Consider the following 19,298-nt stretch of genomic DNA (forward strand, 5'->3'; position numbering starts at 1 on the left):
TAGTAGAGATGATGGGGGGTGTAGTGTATAGATGTAGTAGAGATGATGGGAGGTGTAGTGTATAGATGTAGTAGAGATGATGGGAGGTGTAGTGTATAGATGTAGTAGAGATGATGGGAGGTGTAGTGTATAGATGTAGTAGAGATGATGGGAGGAGTAGTGTATAGATGTAGTAGAGATGATGGGAGGTGTAGTGTATAGATGTAGTAGAGATGATGGGAGGTGTAGTGTATAGATGTAGTAGAGATGATGGGGGGTGTAGTGTATAGATGTAGTAGAGATGATGGGAGGTGTAGTGTATAGATGTAGTAGAGATGATGGGGGGTGTAGTGTATAGATGTAGTAGAGATGATGGGGGGTGTAGTGTATAGATGTAGTAGAGATGATGGGGAGTGTAGTGTATAGATGTAGTAGAGATGATGGGAGGTGTAGTGTATAGATGTAGTAGAGATGATGGGAGGTGTAGTGTATAGATGTAGTAGAGATGATGGGAGGTGTAGTGTATAGATGTAGTAGAGATGATGGGGGGTGTAGTGTATAGATGTAGTAGAGATGATGGGGGGTGTAGTGTATAGATGTAGTAGTGATGATGGGGAGTGTAGTGTATAGATGTAGTAGAGATGATGGGAGGTGTAGTGTATAGATGTAGTAGAGATGATGGGAGGTGTAGTGTATAGATGTAGTAGAGATGATGGGAGGTGTAGTGTATAGATGTAGTAGAGATGATAGGAGTTGTCATGTATAGTCCTGTAGGTGGTAATAGAGGGGGTGTGTCCCTGTAGGTGGGCGGGGCTTGTTCGCACGCGGTGTTCGGCTCCACCTTCTTGTTTATATGTGAGTGTATAGAAATGGGCGTGGTCATGGCACGTTTATAGGCGGGGCCAGCGTGATGGGAGGGGTTAGCTCTGTGGTTGATGAGCGCGGGGAATGTGAGCGGTTAGTGGCCACAAGAGAGAGCGGTAAGTACTGACCATATACAGATGTATGTATACACACAGTGCGGCCCCGCGTGTCCTGATACTGCGGTATATACAGGGGGAGTCTCCAGACCCCCGGACACTTACACCTTGTTTCATTGCAGCCAATGGTGAGATCCAGAAACTCCCCCAGTAATGTGGCCCCTGCCCCCCTCCTCCCCAAGTAATGTGCCCTCTGCCCCCCTCCTCCTCCCCCCAGTAATGTGCCCTCTGCCCCCCTACTCCTCCCCCCAGTAATGTGCCCTCTGCCCCCTCCTCCTCCCCCAGTAATGTGCCCTCTGCCCCCTCCTCCTCCCCCAGTAATGTGCCCTCTGCCCCCCCTCCTCCCCCAGTAATGTGCCCTCTGCCCCCCTCCTCCCCAAGTAATGTGCCCTCTGCCCCCTCCTCCTCCCCCAGTAATGTGCCCTCTGCCCCCCTACTCCTCCCCCCAGTAATGTGCCCTCTGCCCCCTCCTCCTCCCCCAGTAATGTGCCCTCTGCCCCCTCCTCCTCCCCCAGTAATGTGCCCTCTGCCCCCTCCTCCTCCCCCCAGTAATGTGCCCTCTGCCCCCCTCCTCCTCCCCCAGTAATGTGCCCTCTGCCCCCCTCCTCCTCCCCCAGTAATGTGCCCTCTGCCCCCCTCCTCCTCCCCCAGTAATGTGCCCTCTGCCCCCTCCTCCTCCCCCAGTAATGTGCCCTCTGCTCCCTCCTCCTCCCCCAGTAATGTGCCCTCTGCCCCCCTCCTCCCCAAGTAATGTGCCCTCTGCCCTCCTCCTCCCCCCAGTAATGTGCCCTCTGCCCCCCTACTCCTCCCCCCAGTAATGTGCCCTCTGCCCCCCTCCCCCCAGTAATGTGCCCTCTGCCCCCCTCCTCCCCAAGTAATGTGCCCTCTGCCCTCCTCCCCCCCCAGTAATGTGCCCCCTTGCCCCCCTCCTCCCCCAGTAATGTGCCCTCTGCCCCCCTCCTCCTCCCCCCAGTAATGTGCCCTCTGCCCCCTCCTCCTCCCCCAGTAATGTGCCCTCTGCCCCCTCCTCCTCCCCCAGTAATGTGCCCTCTGCCCCCCTCCTCCTCCCCCAGTAATGTGCCCTCTGCCCTCCTCCCCCCCCAGTAATGTGCCCTCTGCCCCCCTCCTCCCCCAGTAATGTGCCCTCTGCCCCCCTCCTCCTCCCCCCAGTAATGTGCCCCCTGCCCCCCTCCTCCTCCCCCCAGTAATGTGCCCCCTGCCCCCCTCCTCCTCCCCCCAGTAATGTGCCCCCTGCCCCCCTCCTCCCCCCCCAGTAATGTGCCCTCTGCCCCCCCTCCCCCAGTAATGTGCCCTCTGCCCCCCTCCTCCCCCAGTAATGTGCCCTCTGCCCCCCCTCCTCCCCCAGTAATGTGCCCTCTGCCCCCCTCCTCCCCCAGTAATGTGCCCTCTGCCCCCCTCCTCCCCCAGTAATGTGCCCTCTGCCCCCCTCCTCCTCCCCCAGTAATGTGCCCTCTGCCCCCCTCCTCCTCCCCCAGTAATGTGCCCTCTGCCCCCCTCCTCCTCCCCCAGTAATGTGCCCTCTGCCCCCCTCCTCCCCCCCAGTAATGTGCCCTCTGCCCCCTCCTCCTCCCCCAGTAATGTGCCCTCTGCCCCCCTCCTCCTCCCCCAGTAATGTGCCCTCTGCCCCCCTCCTCCTCCCCCAGTAATGTGCCCTCTGCCCCCCTCCTCCCCCAGTAATGTGCCCTCTGCCCCCCTCCTCCCCCAGTAATGTGCCCTCTGCCCCCCTCCTCCTTCTCCTCCTCCTCCAGTAATGTGCCCTCTGCCCCCCCCTCCTCCTCCTCCTCCTCCTCCAGTAATGTGCCCTCTGCCCCCCCCCTCCTCCTCCTCCAAAAATGTGCCCTCCTCCTCCTCCAGTAATGTGCCCTCGGCCCTCCTCCTCCTCCTCCTCCTCCTCCTCCTCCTCCTCCTCCTCCAGTAATGTGCCCTCGGCCCTCCTCCTCCTCCAGTAATGTGCCCTCGGCCCTCCTCCTCCTCCTCCAGAAATGTGCCCTCCTCCTCCTCCTCCAGAAATGTGCCCTCGGCCCTCCTCCTCCTCCTCCAGAAATGTGCCCTCGGCCCTCCTCCTCCTCCTCCTCCTCCTCCTCCAGAAATGTGCCCTCGGCCCTCCTCCTCCTCCTCCTCCTCCTCCAGAAATGTGCCCTCGGCCCTCCTCCTCCTCCTCCAGAAATGTGCCCTCGGCCCCCCTCCTCCTCCACTAATGTTCCCTATATACTGGGAGGGAATGCAGTGTGCCGGCTCCCTATATATTAAGGTGGGGAGTGGTTGTGCATTGTGCCGGCTCCCTATATATTAAGGTGGGGAGTGGTTGTGCATTGTGCCGGCTCCCTGTAAACATGGCGGGCAGTGTGCTGGATATATATAGATATGTATATTATAATATTAGTGAGGGGCACTGTGTATAATAGATGTGTATATATTATTATATTTCATTAATACTACACACATATACCCGCACCAGTAAAATAACACATCCTAGATCTGAATGAAAAAATATATTCTTACCTTGTTCTGTACAAAGTTGAATGTCCTAACAAAACAAATTATCAATGAAAATCAAATTTATTACCCAATGAAGGTCTGGATTTTGAGTCCCCAACAAAATCCTACAGGCTGATCTAACTTTCATGTAATGTCCGTAAAACAAGACAAAATGAGGCTCAGTATTGTGTGTGGTCTCCATGTGCCTGTATGACCTCCCTACAACACCTGGGCATGCTCCTGATGAGGCTCAGTATTGTGTGTGGCCTCCACGTGCCTGTATGACCTCCCTACAACACCTCGGCATGCTCCTGATGAGGCTCAGTATTGTGTGTGGCCTCCACGTGCCTGTATGACCTCCCTACAACACCTGGGCATGCTCCTGATGAGGCTCAGTATTGTGTGTGGTCTCCATGTGCCTGTATGACCTCCCTACAACACCTGGGCATGCTCCTGATGAGGCTCAGTATTGTGTATGACCTCCATGTGTCTGTATGACCTCCCTACAACACCTCGGCATGCTCCTGATGAGGCTTGGTAGTGTGTGTGGTCTCCATGTGCCTGTATGACCTCCCTACAACACCTGGACATGCTCCTGATGAGGCTCAGTATTGTGTATGACCTCCATGTGCCTGTATGACCTCCCTACAACACCTGGGCATGCTCCTGATGAGGCTCAGTATTGTGTGTGGTCTCCATGTGCCTGTATGACCTCCCTACAACACCTCGCTATGCTCCTGATGAGGCTCAGTATTGTGTATGACCTCCATGTGTCTGTATGACCTCCCTACAACACCTCGGCATGCTCCTGATGAGGCTTGGTAGTGTGTGTGGTCTCCATGTGCCGGTATGACCTCCCTACAACACCTCAGCATGCTCCTGATGAGGTCAGTAGTGTATGTGGCCTCCATGTGCCTGTATGACCTCCCTACAACACCTCAGCATGCTCCTGATGAGGCTCAGTAGTGTGTGTAGCCTCCACGTGCCTGTATGACCTCCCTACAACACCTGGGAAGCTCCTGATGAGGTCAGTATTGTGTGGCCTCCACGTGCATGTGTGACCTCCCTACAACACCTGGACATGCTCCTGATGAGGCTCAGTAGTGTGTGTGACCTCCACGTGCCTGTATGACCTCCCTACAACACCTCGGCATGCTCCTGATGAGGCTCAGTAGTGTATGTGGCCTCCATGTGCCTGTATGACCTCCCTACAGCACCTCAGCATGCTCCTGATGAGGCTCAGTATTGTGTATGACCTCCATGTGTCTGTATGACCTCCCTACAACACCTCGGCATGCTCCTGATGAGGTCAGTAGTGTATGTGGCCTCCATGTGCCTGTATGACCTCCCTACAACACCTCAGCATGCTCCTGATGAGGCTCAGTATTGTGTATGACCTCCATGTGCCTGTATGACCTCCCTACAACACCTCGGCATGCTCCTGATGAGGCTCAGTATTATGTGTGGTCTCCATGTGCCGGTATGACCTCCCTACAACACCTCAGCATGCTCCTGATGAGGTCAGTAGTGTATGTGGCCTCCATGTGCCTGTATGACCTCCCTACAACACCTCAGCATGCTCCTGATGAGGCTCAGTATTGTGTATGACCTCCATGTGTCTGTATGACCTCCCTACAACACCTCGGCATGCTCCTGATGAGGTCAGTAGTGTATGTGGCCTCCATGTGCCTGTATGACCTCCCTACAACACCTCAGCATGCTCCTGATGAGGCTCAGTATTGTGTATGACCTCCATGTGTCTGTATGACCTCCCTACAACACCTCGGCATGCTCCTGATGAGGTCAGTAGTGTATGTGGCCTCCATGTGCCTGTATGACCTCCCTACAACACCTCAGCATGCTCCTGATGAGGCTCAGTATTGTGTATGACCTCCATGTGCCTGTATGACCTCCCTACAACACCTCGGCATGCTCCTGATGAGGCTCAGTATTATGTGTGGTCTCCATGTGCCGGTATGACCTCCCTACAACACCTCAGCATGCTCCTGATGAGGTCAGTAGTGTATGTGGCCTCCATGTGCCTGTATGACCTCCCTACAACACCTCAGCATGCTCCTGATGAGGCTCAGTATTGTGTATGACCTCCATGTGTCTGTATGACCTCCCTACAACACCTCGGCATGCTCCTGATGAGGTCAGTAGTGTATGTGGCCTCCATGTGCCTGTATGACCTCCCTACAACACCTCAGCATGCTCCTGATGAGGCTCAGTATTGTGTATGACCTCCATGTGCCTGTATGACCTCCCTACAACACCTCGGCATGCTCCTGATGAGGCTCAGTATTGTGTATGACCTCCATGTGCCTGTATGACCTCCCTACAACGCCTCGGCATGCTCCTGATGAGGCCCAGTATTGTGTATGACCTCCATGTGCCTGTATGACCTCCCTACAACACCTGGGTATGCTCCTGATGAGGCTCAGCAGTGTGTGTGGCCTCCGTGTGCCTGTATGACCTCCCTACAACACCTCGGCATGCTCCTGGCATCACACAGTTGCCGCAGATTTGTCGGCTGCACATCCATGATGCGAATCTCCCGTTCCACCACATCCCAAAGATGCTCTATTGGATTGAGATCTGGTGACTGTGGAGGCCATTTGTGTCCAGTGACCTCATTGTCATGTTCAAGAAACCAGTCTGAGATGATTCCAGCTTTATGACATGGCGCATTATCCTGCTGAAAGTAGCCATCAGATGTTACAGGGTACATTGTGCTCATAAAGGGATGGACATGCTCAGCAACAATACTCAGGTAGGCTGTGGCGTTGTACCAAGGGGCCCAAAGACACCATGACACCACCACCACCAGCCTGACCCGCTGATACAAGGCAGGATGGATCCATGACACCACCACCACCAGCCTGAACCGCTGATACAAGGCAGGATGGATCCATGACACCAGCACCACCAGCCTGAGCCGCTGATACAAGGCAGGATGGATCCATGACACCAGCACCACCAGCCTGACCGCTGATACAAGGCAGGATGGATCCATGACACCACCACCACCAGCCTGACCCGCTGATACAAGGCAGGATGGATCCATGACACCACCACCACCAGCCTGACCCGCTGATACAAGGCAGGATGGATCCATGACACCACCACCACCAGCCTGACCCGCTGATACAAGGCAGGATGGATCCATGACACCAGCACCACCAGCCTGAGCCGCTGATACAAGGCAGGATGGATCCATGACACCAGCACCACCAGCCTGACCGCTGATACAAGGCAGGATGGATCCATGACACCACCACCACCAGCCTGACCGCTGATACAAGGCAGGATGGATCCATGACACCACCACCACCAGCCTGACCCGCTGATACAAGGCAGGATGGGTCCATGACACCACCACCACCAGCCTGAGCCGCTGATACAAGGCAGAATGGATCCATGACACCAGCACCACCAGCCTGAGCCGCTGATACAAGGCAGGATGGATCCATGACACCACCACCACCAGCCTGAGCCGCTGATACAAGGCAGGATGGATCCATGACACCACCACCACCAGCCTGAGCCGCTGATACAAGGCAGGATGGATCCATGACACCACCACCACCAGCCTGACCGCTGATACAAGGCAGGATGGATCCATGACACCACCACCACCAGCCTGACCCGCTGATACAAGGCAGGATGGATCCATGCTTTCATGTTGTTGACGCCAAATTCTGACCCTACCATCCGAATGTCGCAGCAGAAATCGAGACTCATCAGACCAGGCAACGTTTTTCCAATGTTCTACTGTCCAATTTCGATGAGCTTGTGCAAATTGTAGCCTCAGTTTCCTGTTCTTAGCTGAAAGGAGTGGCACCCGGTGTGGTCTTCTGCTGCTGTAGCCCATCTGCCTCAAAGTTGGACGTCCTGTGCGTTCAGAGATGCTCTTCTGCCTTCCTTGGGTGTAACGGGTGGTGATTTGAGTCACTGTTGCCTTTCTATCAGCTCGAACCAGTCTGCCCATTCTCCTCTGACCTCTGGCATCAACAAGGCATTTCCGCCCACAGAACTGCCGCTCACTGGATGGTTTTTTTTTCGGACCATTCTCTGTAAACCCTAGAGATGGTTGTGCGTGAAAATCCCAGTAGATCAACAGTTTCTGAAATACTCAGACCAGCCCTTCTGGCACCAACAACCATGCCACGTTCACAGGCCACAAATCACCATTCTTCCCCATACTGATGCTCGGGAGAACTGCAGGAGATTGTCTTGACCATGTCTACATGCCTAAATGCACTGAGTTGCCGCCATGTGATTGACTGATTAGAAATTAAGTGTTAACGAGCAGTTGGACAGGTGGACCTAATAAAGTGGCCGGTGAGTGTATATATGTTGTCTGGTCCTCTTCCTTCGATCTGCTTTTATGCTGATGTATTACTGTCTCTGACCCGGGTTAATCCCACTCTGGTTTTACTTCCTAAATGTATAGGCCTTTATTGTTCATTGATGTATGATGGATACTTACCTTGCAGGTCCGCAATATAACATCCCGCATTACACTTTATTTCTCCGCCTTACTTTGCGGCAGTAGCCTAGATCAAGAGGGTGGACACGCCTCCACGGCTCTTGTGATTGGTGGATGGAGACGCACCTCTTTTGGTGACGTGCTTGATCTGTCACATATGACGGAGCTTGAAAGGTGGATTAGTGGAAACCCCATTGGCTAATACCGGCACGCAGGGGGCGGTGCTTAGGCTACATATAGCCACGCGTGCACGTGGAACGCGCGGCCAAACTAGTGCCGGCGTCTTGTCAAGCTAGTCAGCGAGGGTGTTGTGCTGTGTATATAGAAGCCAGATAGAAAGGATGAATTAAAACAACAAACGTCCTGGCCTGAAATCTGGGCACAGATTTTGTAACTCCGCCGACTCGGACAAGTTAGCGCATGGAGATCAGGGATATGAGCGTCAATAGCACCAATGGAATGTGACACTACATGGCTCGTCCCTTATGTGCTATACTCTAATGTAAATCACCATGCACCGTTAGGTGTATTGCAGGGGTAGTGCTGCGCCGTTAGTCGCCATTATACCGCGGCACTGTAATAAGAGTTATACACATTAATGGAAGCCTTTAGAGGTTTATACCCTCAATTTCGCTCCATTGTTTTCACTTCTAGTAGGTCCTCCTTTGGGGGTGGAATCCCTTACAATCAACAACCAGCGAGGTGATAGAAATTAACCCCTTCATGTCTTCTCACCCCAATAAACAAGACTAGGGTGGATGATATAGGGCTGGTTCATTAGCCGGTACCTAAGCCTAAGTATTTGCACAAGGCTCTTGTTGGTTATGAGCCGAGTTTTTAATATGAATAATTGAATAAAGAGATTTTTTTAATGTTCCTCTTTACAGGCAGTTATTTATTTGGCTGTTAGTTTTTGAGATTTATTACTCAGTGTTGTGTGTGGCCCCCACGTGCCTGTATGACCTCCCTACAACACCTGGACATGCTCCTGATGAGGCCCAGTATTGTGTGTGTGACCTCCCCGTGCCTGTATGACCTCCCTACAACACCTGGACATGCTCCTGATGAGGCTCAGTAGTGTGTGTAGCCTCCACGTGCCTGTATGACCTCCCTACAACACCTGGGAAGCTCCTGATGAGGCTCAGTATTGTGTGGCCTCCACGTGCATGTGTGACCTGCCTACAACACCTGGACATGCTCCTGATGAGGCTCAGTACTGTGTGTGTGTGTGTGGCCTCCATGTGCCTGTATGACCTCCCTACAACACCTGAGCATGCTCCTGATGAGGCTCAGTATTGTGTGTGGCCTCCACATGCCTGTGTGACCTTCCTATAACACCTGGGCATGCTCCTGATGAGGCTCAGTATTGTGTGTGGCCTCCACATGCCTGTGTGACCTTCCTATAACACCTGGGCATGCTCCTGATGAGGCTCAGTACTGTGTGTGTGTGTGTGGCCTCCACGTGCCTGTATGACCTCCCTACAACACCTGGGCATGCTCCTGATGAGGATTAGTATTGTGTGTGGCCTCCACGTGCCTGTATGACCTCCCTAAGTGAGCAGCGGTGCTGACCAGTGATGTGCACCACAGATCAGTGACACCGAACAAGAGAACTGGAGTGAATGCAGCAGTAGACAGCGCGGATACTGAGGGGTGCTGTGCGTCACTGATCGTGGTCTTCGGGGCACTCGTCTTGCCATGTGACGGCTACAAAAATGAGCAAAACCTCCGCCGTGCACAGCGACCAGTCACTGCTCAGTGCCTGGTGGTTACACTACAGAACTGTAACATAAAAGCCTATAAAAAGCGACTGCAGTAAGAAAACAATACGACAAAATACAAATGTTAAAAGTTATGAATTCATATAATAAAGTGCATAACATCAAGAAAAAATACAGTAACTGCAGTGACTCGAGTCTTACTGTGTTTTTTGCTTCATGTTATGCACTTTATTACAGGAATTCATAACTTTGAACATACCATATTTTTCGGACTATAAGGCGCACAAAAAATCCTATGCTTTTCTTAGAAATCCAAGGTGCGCCTTATAGTCCGGTGCGCCTTCTAGATGAAACGGTTGTGTTTAACAAGAGCTCTGGGCCACGGCAGCAATATCCTGCCCACCCTGTAGACGGGCACAATACCCCACAACGGCTCCTGAAGTGCCTTGGCACCATGATACCAACATTTAGCCCTCCGTTCATCGGAGCAGGACAGTAGCATGGAGAGACCGGAGCCGCGACCCTGCATGGCCGGCAGTACCAGAGGGGGACTCGGCAGTGACTGGAGGAGGGCAGCGGACTCTCCTTACGTGGGTCCCCGCTACCAAAGCTGGCCCCTTCACAGCAAATCTCTAGCGGGAACTGAAGACCACGCGGGGCACGAACAACAGGTGTTATAGAGCAAACCACGTGGCTTCCTCATCTGCCTCCCGCACGGACCACCTTCCAACCCAACAGCCACCAAGAAACTGCCTGCGCCTTATAATCCGGTGCGCCTTGTATATGAACCTAGACGTCTTAGCAGGCCTTTATTGATGATGAGCCTTATAATCCGGTGCACCTTATCGTCTGAAAAATATGGTAAGTGTTTTGTGTACGCTGCCCGCCACCTATTCTGCTTGTTTTAACTTTTTTTTTTTTTTTTTAAGTTATATCCAATAAAATTATTGTTGTGTGTGTCGGTTTTGGTGTCCATGTCTCCGGTCTTCAGTGGAACCACACACACTCTGCAGGGTGTACGGGTACGTCCTAAAAACGATGGGACGAGGCTGCCCCAATTCTGCTCTTGTGAGGAACACGTCCTCCACATCCGGTGCTTTACCTCTGAGCCTCAGTGTTACCCCCTCTGTCTGGTGATATTATGGGTGGCATTGCTGAGGTGGGCACATATTTTGGGGTGACATGTCGTTTGTTGAAGTTAATGCTCCTTAAAGGAATCCTACCACTGCCCGCATGATGAAATCATACAAGCACACCACCCTGTAGGCTATTTAATACTGATGCCCGCAGATACTTTAGTTAGGCACAGCGATCTTTAGTTTAGCTAAAAACGATTAACTCACATATGTAAATTAGCCCTCCGGTGCTACCCCTACGTCATCAGCTCTCCGCCAATGCCTTCCAATTTTTAATATTTAATGCCTCTGTCTTTCTACCCGCCCTCCTTGAGGTGCCGAGAGCCGTGAAAGACGGAGGCGTGAATAATTAACAATTGGAAGGCATTGGCAGAGAGCTGATGACGTAGGGGTAGCACCGGAGGGCTAATTTACATATGTGAGTTAATCGTTTTTAGCTAAACTAAAGATCGCTGTGCCTAACTAAAGTATCTGCGGGCATCAGTATTAAATAGCCTACAGGGTGGTGTGCTTGTATGATTTCATCATATGAGCAGTGGTAGGTGTCTCTGACATGAGTGGTGGCTCCAGGATCCGTTCTGTGATGGAGACAAGCCTCATACTTTGTTTCTTGCCTCGAGTTTTTGTTTAGTTTCTAACAGAAGAAGATGCAACTCCTTGTACATGTGAGGAGGCCCCAGAAATGACACTCCTACCTCATACTGGACATGTCCCTCTGCATCCTGCAGGAACCTACCTTGTGCTCTGCTCCATGTGTGATTGTCATGTCTCCGCTGTCTTGCAGGGCCTGGATGTCGGGGTACAATCATGGGGCACTTCCGCTCAGCAGATGTTCGCCAGTTACTGCACAACAAGTTTGTGGTGGTCCTGGGGGACTCCAGTAAGTGCCCCCCTGCTGTATGTACCGTGTCCGGTACGCGTGGTCAGATCATAGCTGACATCTCTGCTCCAGCCTGACCTCACCTTGTGTCTTTCAGTCCAGAGATCAGTGTACAAGGACCTGGTGAAGCTGCTGCGGGATGATAAATTTGTATCTGAAGCCCAGCTGAAGCGTAAGGTGAGCTCCTTCTGATTTTGACCTCTTCTCCTGACATCCTCTGTGCTGCTGGACACATGAGTATAGCCACTATTCCCTCTCTGCAGGGGGAGATGAGCTTTGAGAATGACGCGCTGGTGGAGGGCGGCTCCCTGAATGAAATGCACAATGGGACCACTTACCGAGAAGTGCGGCAGTACCGGACCGGCCACCATCTTGTGCGCTTCTACTTTCTGACCCGCGTCTACTCTACTTACCTGGAGAGCGTACTGTCCGACTTCCAGAGAGGCCCCCAGCCCGATGTGGTGATGGTGAACTCCTGCGTGTGGGACCTCATGAGGTGACCGCCATGTAACCTTGTACCGGCGCTGCCATGTTGCTCCAGCAGATACTCATTGTCCTCATCTCCTGCAGGTACGATGACCATCACCTGGAGGTGTACAAGACCAACCTGGACAACTTGTTCCAGCGCCTCAAGGAGGTCCTGAGCCCCCAGTGCCTCATCATATGGAACATGACCATGCCGGTGGGATTCAGGGATAACGAAATCCCAGAGGTAACTGCCCCAGAGCGATAAGTAAAGAGATGTGAGCAGATGTGACATTTCTTCTGTTCTGGGTTTCTCTCTCCAGAACACGGTACACAACCTGCGGATGGACATTGCGGAGGGGAACTTCTTCAGCGCAACGCTGGCGGATTTCCACAAGCTGGACGTGCTGGACATGCACTATCACTTCCGCTGCAACCTGCGCCTCCGATGTCGGGATGCCGTCCACTGGAATCCAGTGGCCCATCGGAAGTACAGCCAGATCCTGCTGACCCACATCGCACGGGCCTGGGGGGTGGAGATGCCAAAGGGCAAGATGCCAGAAGGTGCGTGACTCTTCTTAACTCCACACTGTGGTAGTTCATGGCTGGATTGGATGTCCTTTAGATGTTCCTCTGCACCTCCCAAACATCTCTGGAAGCTTCTGTCTGAGATGTTGTATGTTGAGAGGAGGAAGGTTGAAGATCCTGCTGATATCTGCAGTGCAGCTACTCTTCATCTATTGTGTCAAGTCTGTGGAAGTTCTAATCTTCTCCTGAGTGACCTCACATCTTCTGCCATGTCTCCAGTCCTGTAGTAACTTTCTCTGTCTTCCCACGTCTCAGGCTCTACAGCTGAACCTCCTGTGTCAGTTGCACTGAAAACTGATCCCTGTCCTAAGCTGCGCCCCCCAATACAAAAGCGAGAGCGCTGCGGCCAAGGTAAGGATCCAACCCCAACACCCCGGTGGGATTATACTATGATGGATAACGGTTTATGGGTGCCGGGTCTCTGCAGGGGCTGCCTACATGCCGGGATACACATCCTTCGATGGGATTAGTATTAATGCCATGAGCGGTGAGTATCGCCACTTACACCTCTGTGTGATCATCCAGTCCTGTGATGTGTAACCTGTGCCCTCTGCCCACCAGGTGTCCTGTGCCCGGGCTACTTCACCTCTGATGGTAAGGACCAAGTGCAACATGTCCTCTATATCCTCTTCTCCAACATGTCCTCTCCTCGTCCTCCACCTTCTACCTCTCCGCTACCTTTTATCCTTAATGGTATTAAATGTTTTGTCTTCTGATTGGTCACAACTTGAATTTTGTGGTTTTGAGTTACAAAACCCCTTGTGTTTTTGGATCTTAACCCCTTCAGGACATTTTTGCGTTTTGTTTATTACTCCCTTATCCCAAAAGGGAGATTTTATATTTTTAGGTTTAGAGAGGAGCGAGGGCTTGTTATTTGCTGGAAAAATTGTACTTTTTAGTGGCGTTATTGAATATACTCTAATCGGGATGAATGAGCTGTTATTGAATAACATTGACAAAAAAAAAAAAAACTTTCTGGCCTTTTTTTTTTTTTTTTTTTTTTTTTTTTGTGGTTCTGTTTTACAGGTTTTTTTCTAAACTCCAAATGACAGTCTCTCTTCTTTGGGCCGCCATGATCACAGGGATATCGCTTTTATCTAGGTTTTAATAGATTTTGAAGAATTTAACATCTTTTGTACATTTAATAATAATTTTGACAAATTCTGAGGCCAGTAACTTTTTCACACTTTGGTAACGGATCAGTGTACGGGCTTATTTTTTGTGGTATGTGCTGGCGAATTAATTTGTTCAAAGAATCCCTTTTAACATGCAATAGTCTAATAAACAAGCGACACAAAGGCACAACAAACAATGTCTAAAGAGCGGGGCATATAGAAAGTGAACTCGTGTGGATCTATATTTAGACGTTCGGAGTAAAATGATATTATTTAGCAGTAGTCTTGATATACCAATCAGGTGTATAGACTGAATCATAAAGAAGCGGGCGCCATCAGTATTTCGCGGCCCATGTAGTACAGTCCATGTCGTGAGTCGTACCTTGTGGAATATGACACATTGTGGACTCTGCTCAGTGGTGATGACTAGTGGTGGACGGCTATAACCCCAAAGCATAGGACAGAAATCAGTCATACAGACGGATTAAATCAGAAATGTATACTATCCAGGGCTGCCATAGCTTTAAGAACCTTTGATGAGCCATTTATATCGGCCATGATTTCTTCCATACGCCAAGTCCGGAGCATTTCTTGGGCCCAGTCGGAGACGGAGGGAGGGAGGGTGGTGGAATGGCACATTCGGGGGATGAATGAGCTGGCTGCCCTTAGAGAGAATCTTAGTAAATTATGCTTTTGCTTCCCCAGCTCTCCTGGTAAGATGGACATCAAGGCTCCTTCCGGTTTACCAACAATTGGAGAGTTCAGAAAGGTCCTCAAATACCTGGTTCCAAAAAAGGGAAGAGTTATGCTCCACATATGGTGGTTGTATGGTGGAGCAGTCTCCTTTTTCAACACCGCATCTCCAACACGTATCTGGGAGCGAGGGAAAGATGAAGTAGAGCCGGGACCTTTTACCATCTTGAGAGTATTTTGGAGTTGCTTCTTGCATAGCACTTGTAATCGAGTTTGTGAATGGAAAGAGCCTTATCCCAATCCTTCAACGACAAAACTATGCCCAAGTCTTTCTTCACTAGCCATGTATGACAGATCAGAGGTGTTTGACTCCTTCACTAAGACTATACATTTGCAAAATTCCCTGCTCTGGATGGGATGCTCGGGAATGGGGGGGGGGGGGGAGAGGTCCTCAAAGGGTGTCAACTGGTCGTTGAAAGCCTGGACTTCTAAGAAGGGATCCCAGCTGGGAGGGTTCTATCCATGGTAGATGTGCGGTCTCTGGGGCTGTAGCAAGGTCCCTAAACAAAGGCAACGGGGCCTCTCCCAACAGGTCGTGCATACGAAGCTCCTCATGGGCTGAGCGGCCGAGGAAGAGGGACCTAGAAAAGGCTGACAGAAAGTCTGGATTATGGAATAGGGGTGTAAATGCCTTGCTAGGACTCTGCGCTGAATGAGAGAACCCCATAATTTCAAGGTTTGTGCTAAAGAGTCTGCGACTCCAGTTCCACCCGGCGATACGGAGCAGAGTAGGCTTAGCGGGATCGTAGTACTATATTGCTCAGTCCAATCCAAATCACTGGAGTGGATGCTGGAAGATGGAACCTAAAATCAGGTAAGTCCACACCTCCTGCTACCTCGAGCGGATAAGAAAACGCCATCCAATTCTCGGATAGACTGAGCCCCAGATGAAACGTAACCAGGCTGTACGGATGGATTTGAAAAAGTATAATGGAGGCTGGATGGATCGGGACCCCTTGGAATAGATGGAGGAAACGAGGCAATATGTCCATTTTTTTTTTTTTTTTTTTTTTATGACATTACTTCACCCAAAGATGGATGCTTCTTGTCGTAAGAGGAGATCTCCTTTAGTGTGTTTTCTTAGTGGCCAAAAAAATTGAAGGAGCATAGTTTGGAAATATCGGTGGGGACCTGGATTCCCGGGTATGTGATGGCTGTCCCTTCATGGACTGGGCTTCAGTATGAAATGGCGAAGCGTTGAACGCTTCCGATTTGCTATAATTTTAAAGTTACTCCGACTGTATCGTTCAAACTCTGAGGAGAGAGAGGGAAAGGATATTCTTCGCTGTGTCGGGGGGGGGGGGGGGTCGGTTATAAAGCGCAAGGACTTTACCTAAAAATGATGGGAGGAGCCCTGGTTGTGATAAAGCCCCAGTGGACCCTATCGAAGGCCTTTTCCGTGTTGATCGAGAGAAGGCAGGAGGGAAGTGAGCGCTTGCGAGCATGTGCCATCAGGAGGAAAGTCTTGTTTAGATGGCCCCTGGCTTCCCTGCCTTGGTCTGTATGATTGATATTTGGAAGGTGAGGGGCAGACAGTCGGCTCGTATCTTAGAAAATTATTTCGCATCAATGTTTAGGAGTGAGACGGGTCTATAACCGGCTTCAATAGGACACTGATGTTTGCTTCTAGTGACTGGGGGTGGAAGGCCGTGGTAGGGGATAGGGAGTTAACCCTTTAAGGACCTCGTCCTTTTTGGTTTTTTTTCATTTTTCGCTGCCCACAATCAAAAATCTAACTTTTTTTTAACACGTGCAGAGCTGTGCGGGGGCTTGTTTTCTGCGTAACAAATTGCACTTCATAGTGATGGTATTGAATATTCCCTGCCGAATACTGGGAAGCGGGAAAGAAATTCCAAATGCAGTGAAAATGGTGAAAAAACGCATTTACTGCGTTTTCTTGTGGGCTTTAATATTAGGGCTTTCACTGAGCGCCCCAACTGACGCGTCTACTTTATTCTTTGGGTCAGTGCGATCACGGGGATAACAAATTTGTATAGGTTTTATGTTTTCATACATTTACAAAAATTAAAAACTTGAGTAGAATTTATTTTGCCATCTTCTGGCGCTAATAATGGCCTAATGTGTTTGATTTTTACTGTAAAGGGAAAGGGGGGTGATTTGAATTTTTTATTTATTTTTTTTTTTACTTTTCCTATTTTTCAGACTCCCTAGTGTACCTAAACCCTATGTTGTCTGAGTGATCCTATCTTATACTTCCATACTACAGTACAGTATGGCAGGATATGGGGATTTTCATCCTCATACAATGTATAATTAGCATATAGTAATGAATGGGTTAAATACAGACAGCCTCGGGTCTTCAGAAGACCCGAGGCTGTCATGGCAACCGATCCCCGATGAGGTCATGCAGAGCGACTATCTCCAGAAGACGCCGACAGCTTTGTCAGAGGCCATGTGTTAACACCCTGCGATATGCAGCAAACTTTGGCTCCTTACACATGATTGCAAAACAGGAATCCCAAATAATCACTGCAGATTTCAATCAACCAATTTCAATGTGGATCCAACGACGGCCATGTGATTGCTCTCTCGTCCTGCCCTGATCTCTCATCTTCCCCTCCCCTTCCCCCTCCGCTCTCTCGTCCTCTCCTCCCCTCCTCTTCCCCCTCCGCTCTCTCGTCCTCTCCTCCCCTCCTCTTCCCCCTCCCCCCTCCGCTCTCTCGTCCTCTCCTCCCCTCCTCTTCCCCCTCCCCCCTCCGCTCTCTCGTCCTCTCCTCCCCTCCTCTTCCCCCTCCCCCCTCCGCTCTCTCGTCCTCTCCTCCCCTCCTCTTCCCCCTCCGCTCTCTCGTCCTCTCCTCCCCTCCTCTTCCCCCTCCCCCCTCCGCTCTCTCGTCCTCTCCTCCCCTCCTCTTCCCCCTCCCCCCTCCGCTCTCTCGTCCTCTCCTCCCCTCCTCTTCCCCCTCCGCTCTCTCGTCCTCCTCTTCCTGCCCGGGTTCTGGTTACAGTGATAATTTTTCTTTGTTTCAGCAGCTTCTCCCTTTGTGACTGATAGTCCTCTACTAAGCGCTAACATCGCCCCTGGATACTGCCCCCACCCCCCAGGTAAGTGCCCACACTCAGTAAGTGGCTAAAATCACTACCATCAGCAATGACCACTATTTATATGCCCCCGTATAACCTCACCTTTTCTCCATCTCCTCCTCTAGGTCCTCCTCAAGGTCCACCATTTGCCAGCAGGAGCTTCCTCCTCCCGCACATGCCGCTGCCACCCATGAACTTCTCCCCGTTTCCCCACCACAGTCCGTACCCACAAGAGGACTGGAGTATGAAGATGATGCCCAGGCGGGCGCTGAAACCTCGAGGGGGCTGGACCCACCCGTACCCCCGACCTCCCATGTACCTGCCCAGGATCTACTGAGCTCTTCCAGTGCGGACCCCGTGAGGCCCTGGGGCCCTCTGTTGGCTGTTTGTGGCCCTCGTGACTTGCACTATATTATCAATGTTGCACTTGTTTTTTCCTGGAGTGAAAGTTTTTGTTTGTTGCACTGAAGCCTTAGGAGTTTTGTTGGTAAAGTCTTCGCCTCTGTTACCAGGAGGTTTGGTTAGTTCACTATAGTCACGTTATACGTGGCGGTATTATACTACGTGGCGGTATCATACTACGTGGCGGTCAGAGGAGGATGTCTCTCCCCGTGTTCTACTGACCTCAGTATCTGCACCATGAAGAAAGTATTAACCTCCCGCCATTGTTGCTGCTGTAGAGGAGCTGAGTTTTTGTTTCGCTTTTTGCACTTTTATGAATTTGGAGTTACACTTGTACGATCGGGAGGTGTGGTCTTGGGGTACACGGCGCCTCCCCTGGTGAAGGTGTAGGGACTGTGGCGGCATCCTCAAGTTTTTTTTTTTTTTTTTTTTTTCTTCTTTAAAAAGTTGTTGTGTTTTTTTTTTTTTGTTGTTGTTGTATTTTTGCTGCATTTGAAATAAATTTTGTTGCAGATGGAACCTGTTTGGCTCCTCTGCAGTTCTCATGCAGGACCCAACACGGCTCATGTATGTTAATATTTTTTGTTTTTAAATATATAACCCAGAATGTAGCCGGTAGGGATCGCCGCCAGTATAGATCCCCAGGGGTAGCCGGTAGGGATGGCCTTATATAATACAGAGTAATAAGAGCCGGATGTCTGCAGCCGCTTGGTCCCTGAACTCTGGGTGATGAGCGCTTGTGTTTTGGGGTCTCCCAGGTTTACAAGTCTGGGTAGAGGTACAAGGTCATTAGAGGTCACACCACTCAACCACAACTGTGAGAACATCCCAAGTCATTGTGCAAATTACTGGCAGCCGGAGATCTCCCCAGGGACTTTCCAGGACATAGATCTGTCTTCTCCTGACCTCTCCCTTCATATGTGTACACATCTCATACAGTCTCCTCTCCCCGGGGTGTAATGGCTGATAACAGAGAGATAACAGAGTATTGTCACGGATAAGGAGTCTATGAAATGGTCATATTGTGATGTAGGGGGGTCCCGGGCAGTGAGGAGGCTGTGATGTAGGGGGGTCCCGGGCAGTGAGGAGGCTGTGATGTAGGGGGGTCCCGGGCAGTGAGGAGGGTCACATTGTGATGTAGGGGGGTCCCGAGCAGTGAGGAGGGTCACATTGTGATGTAGGGGGGTCCCGAGCAGTGAGGGGGGTCCTGGGCAGTGAGGAGGGTCACATTGTGATGTAGGTGGGT

At 51.1% G+C, this 19,298-nt stretch overlaps 1 protein-coding gene across 7 annotated transcripts; it reads left to right on the top strand.

The window, feature by feature from the left end:
- Nucleotides 1–856: 856 nt before the first annotated feature.
- On the top strand, nt 857–18,119 carry LOC140084301 (PC-esterase domain-containing protein 1A-like). Of its 7 annotated transcripts, none has more exons than XM_072126442.1 (11): nt 857–959; nt 11,592–11,687; nt 11,785–11,864; nt 11,951–12,183; nt 12,258–12,399; nt 12,476–12,716; nt 12,996–13,091; nt 13,168–13,227; nt 13,302–13,334; nt 17,597–17,671; nt 17,776–18,119. In XM_072126442.1, the coding sequence occupies exons 1-11, from the start codon at nt 890–892 to the stop codon at nt 17,985–17,987; spliced, it is 1,338 nt and encodes a 445-aa protein (XP_071982543.1). In that variant the 5' UTR covers nt 857–889; the 3' UTR covers nt 17,988–18,119. The 7 variants fall into 7 exon arrangements, with proteins under 7 accessions (XP_071982543.1, XP_071982547.1, XP_071982548.1 ...); XM_072126440.1 differs by lacking the exon at nt 857–959 and adding an exon at nt 1,003–1,087; XM_072126441.1 differs by lacking the exon at nt 857–959 and adding an exon at nt 1,004–1,087 and having other exon boundaries at nt 17,600–17,671.
- Nucleotides 18,120–19,298: the final 1,179 nt, after the last annotated feature.

The sequence above is a fragment of the Engystomops pustulosus genome, chromosome 1, assembly GCF_040894005.1.
Source record: "Engystomops pustulosus chromosome 1, aEngPut4.maternal, whole genome shotgun sequence".
NCBI classification, from domain to species: Eukaryota; Metazoa; Chordata; class Amphibia; order Anura; family Leptodactylidae; genus Engystomops; species Engystomops pustulosus.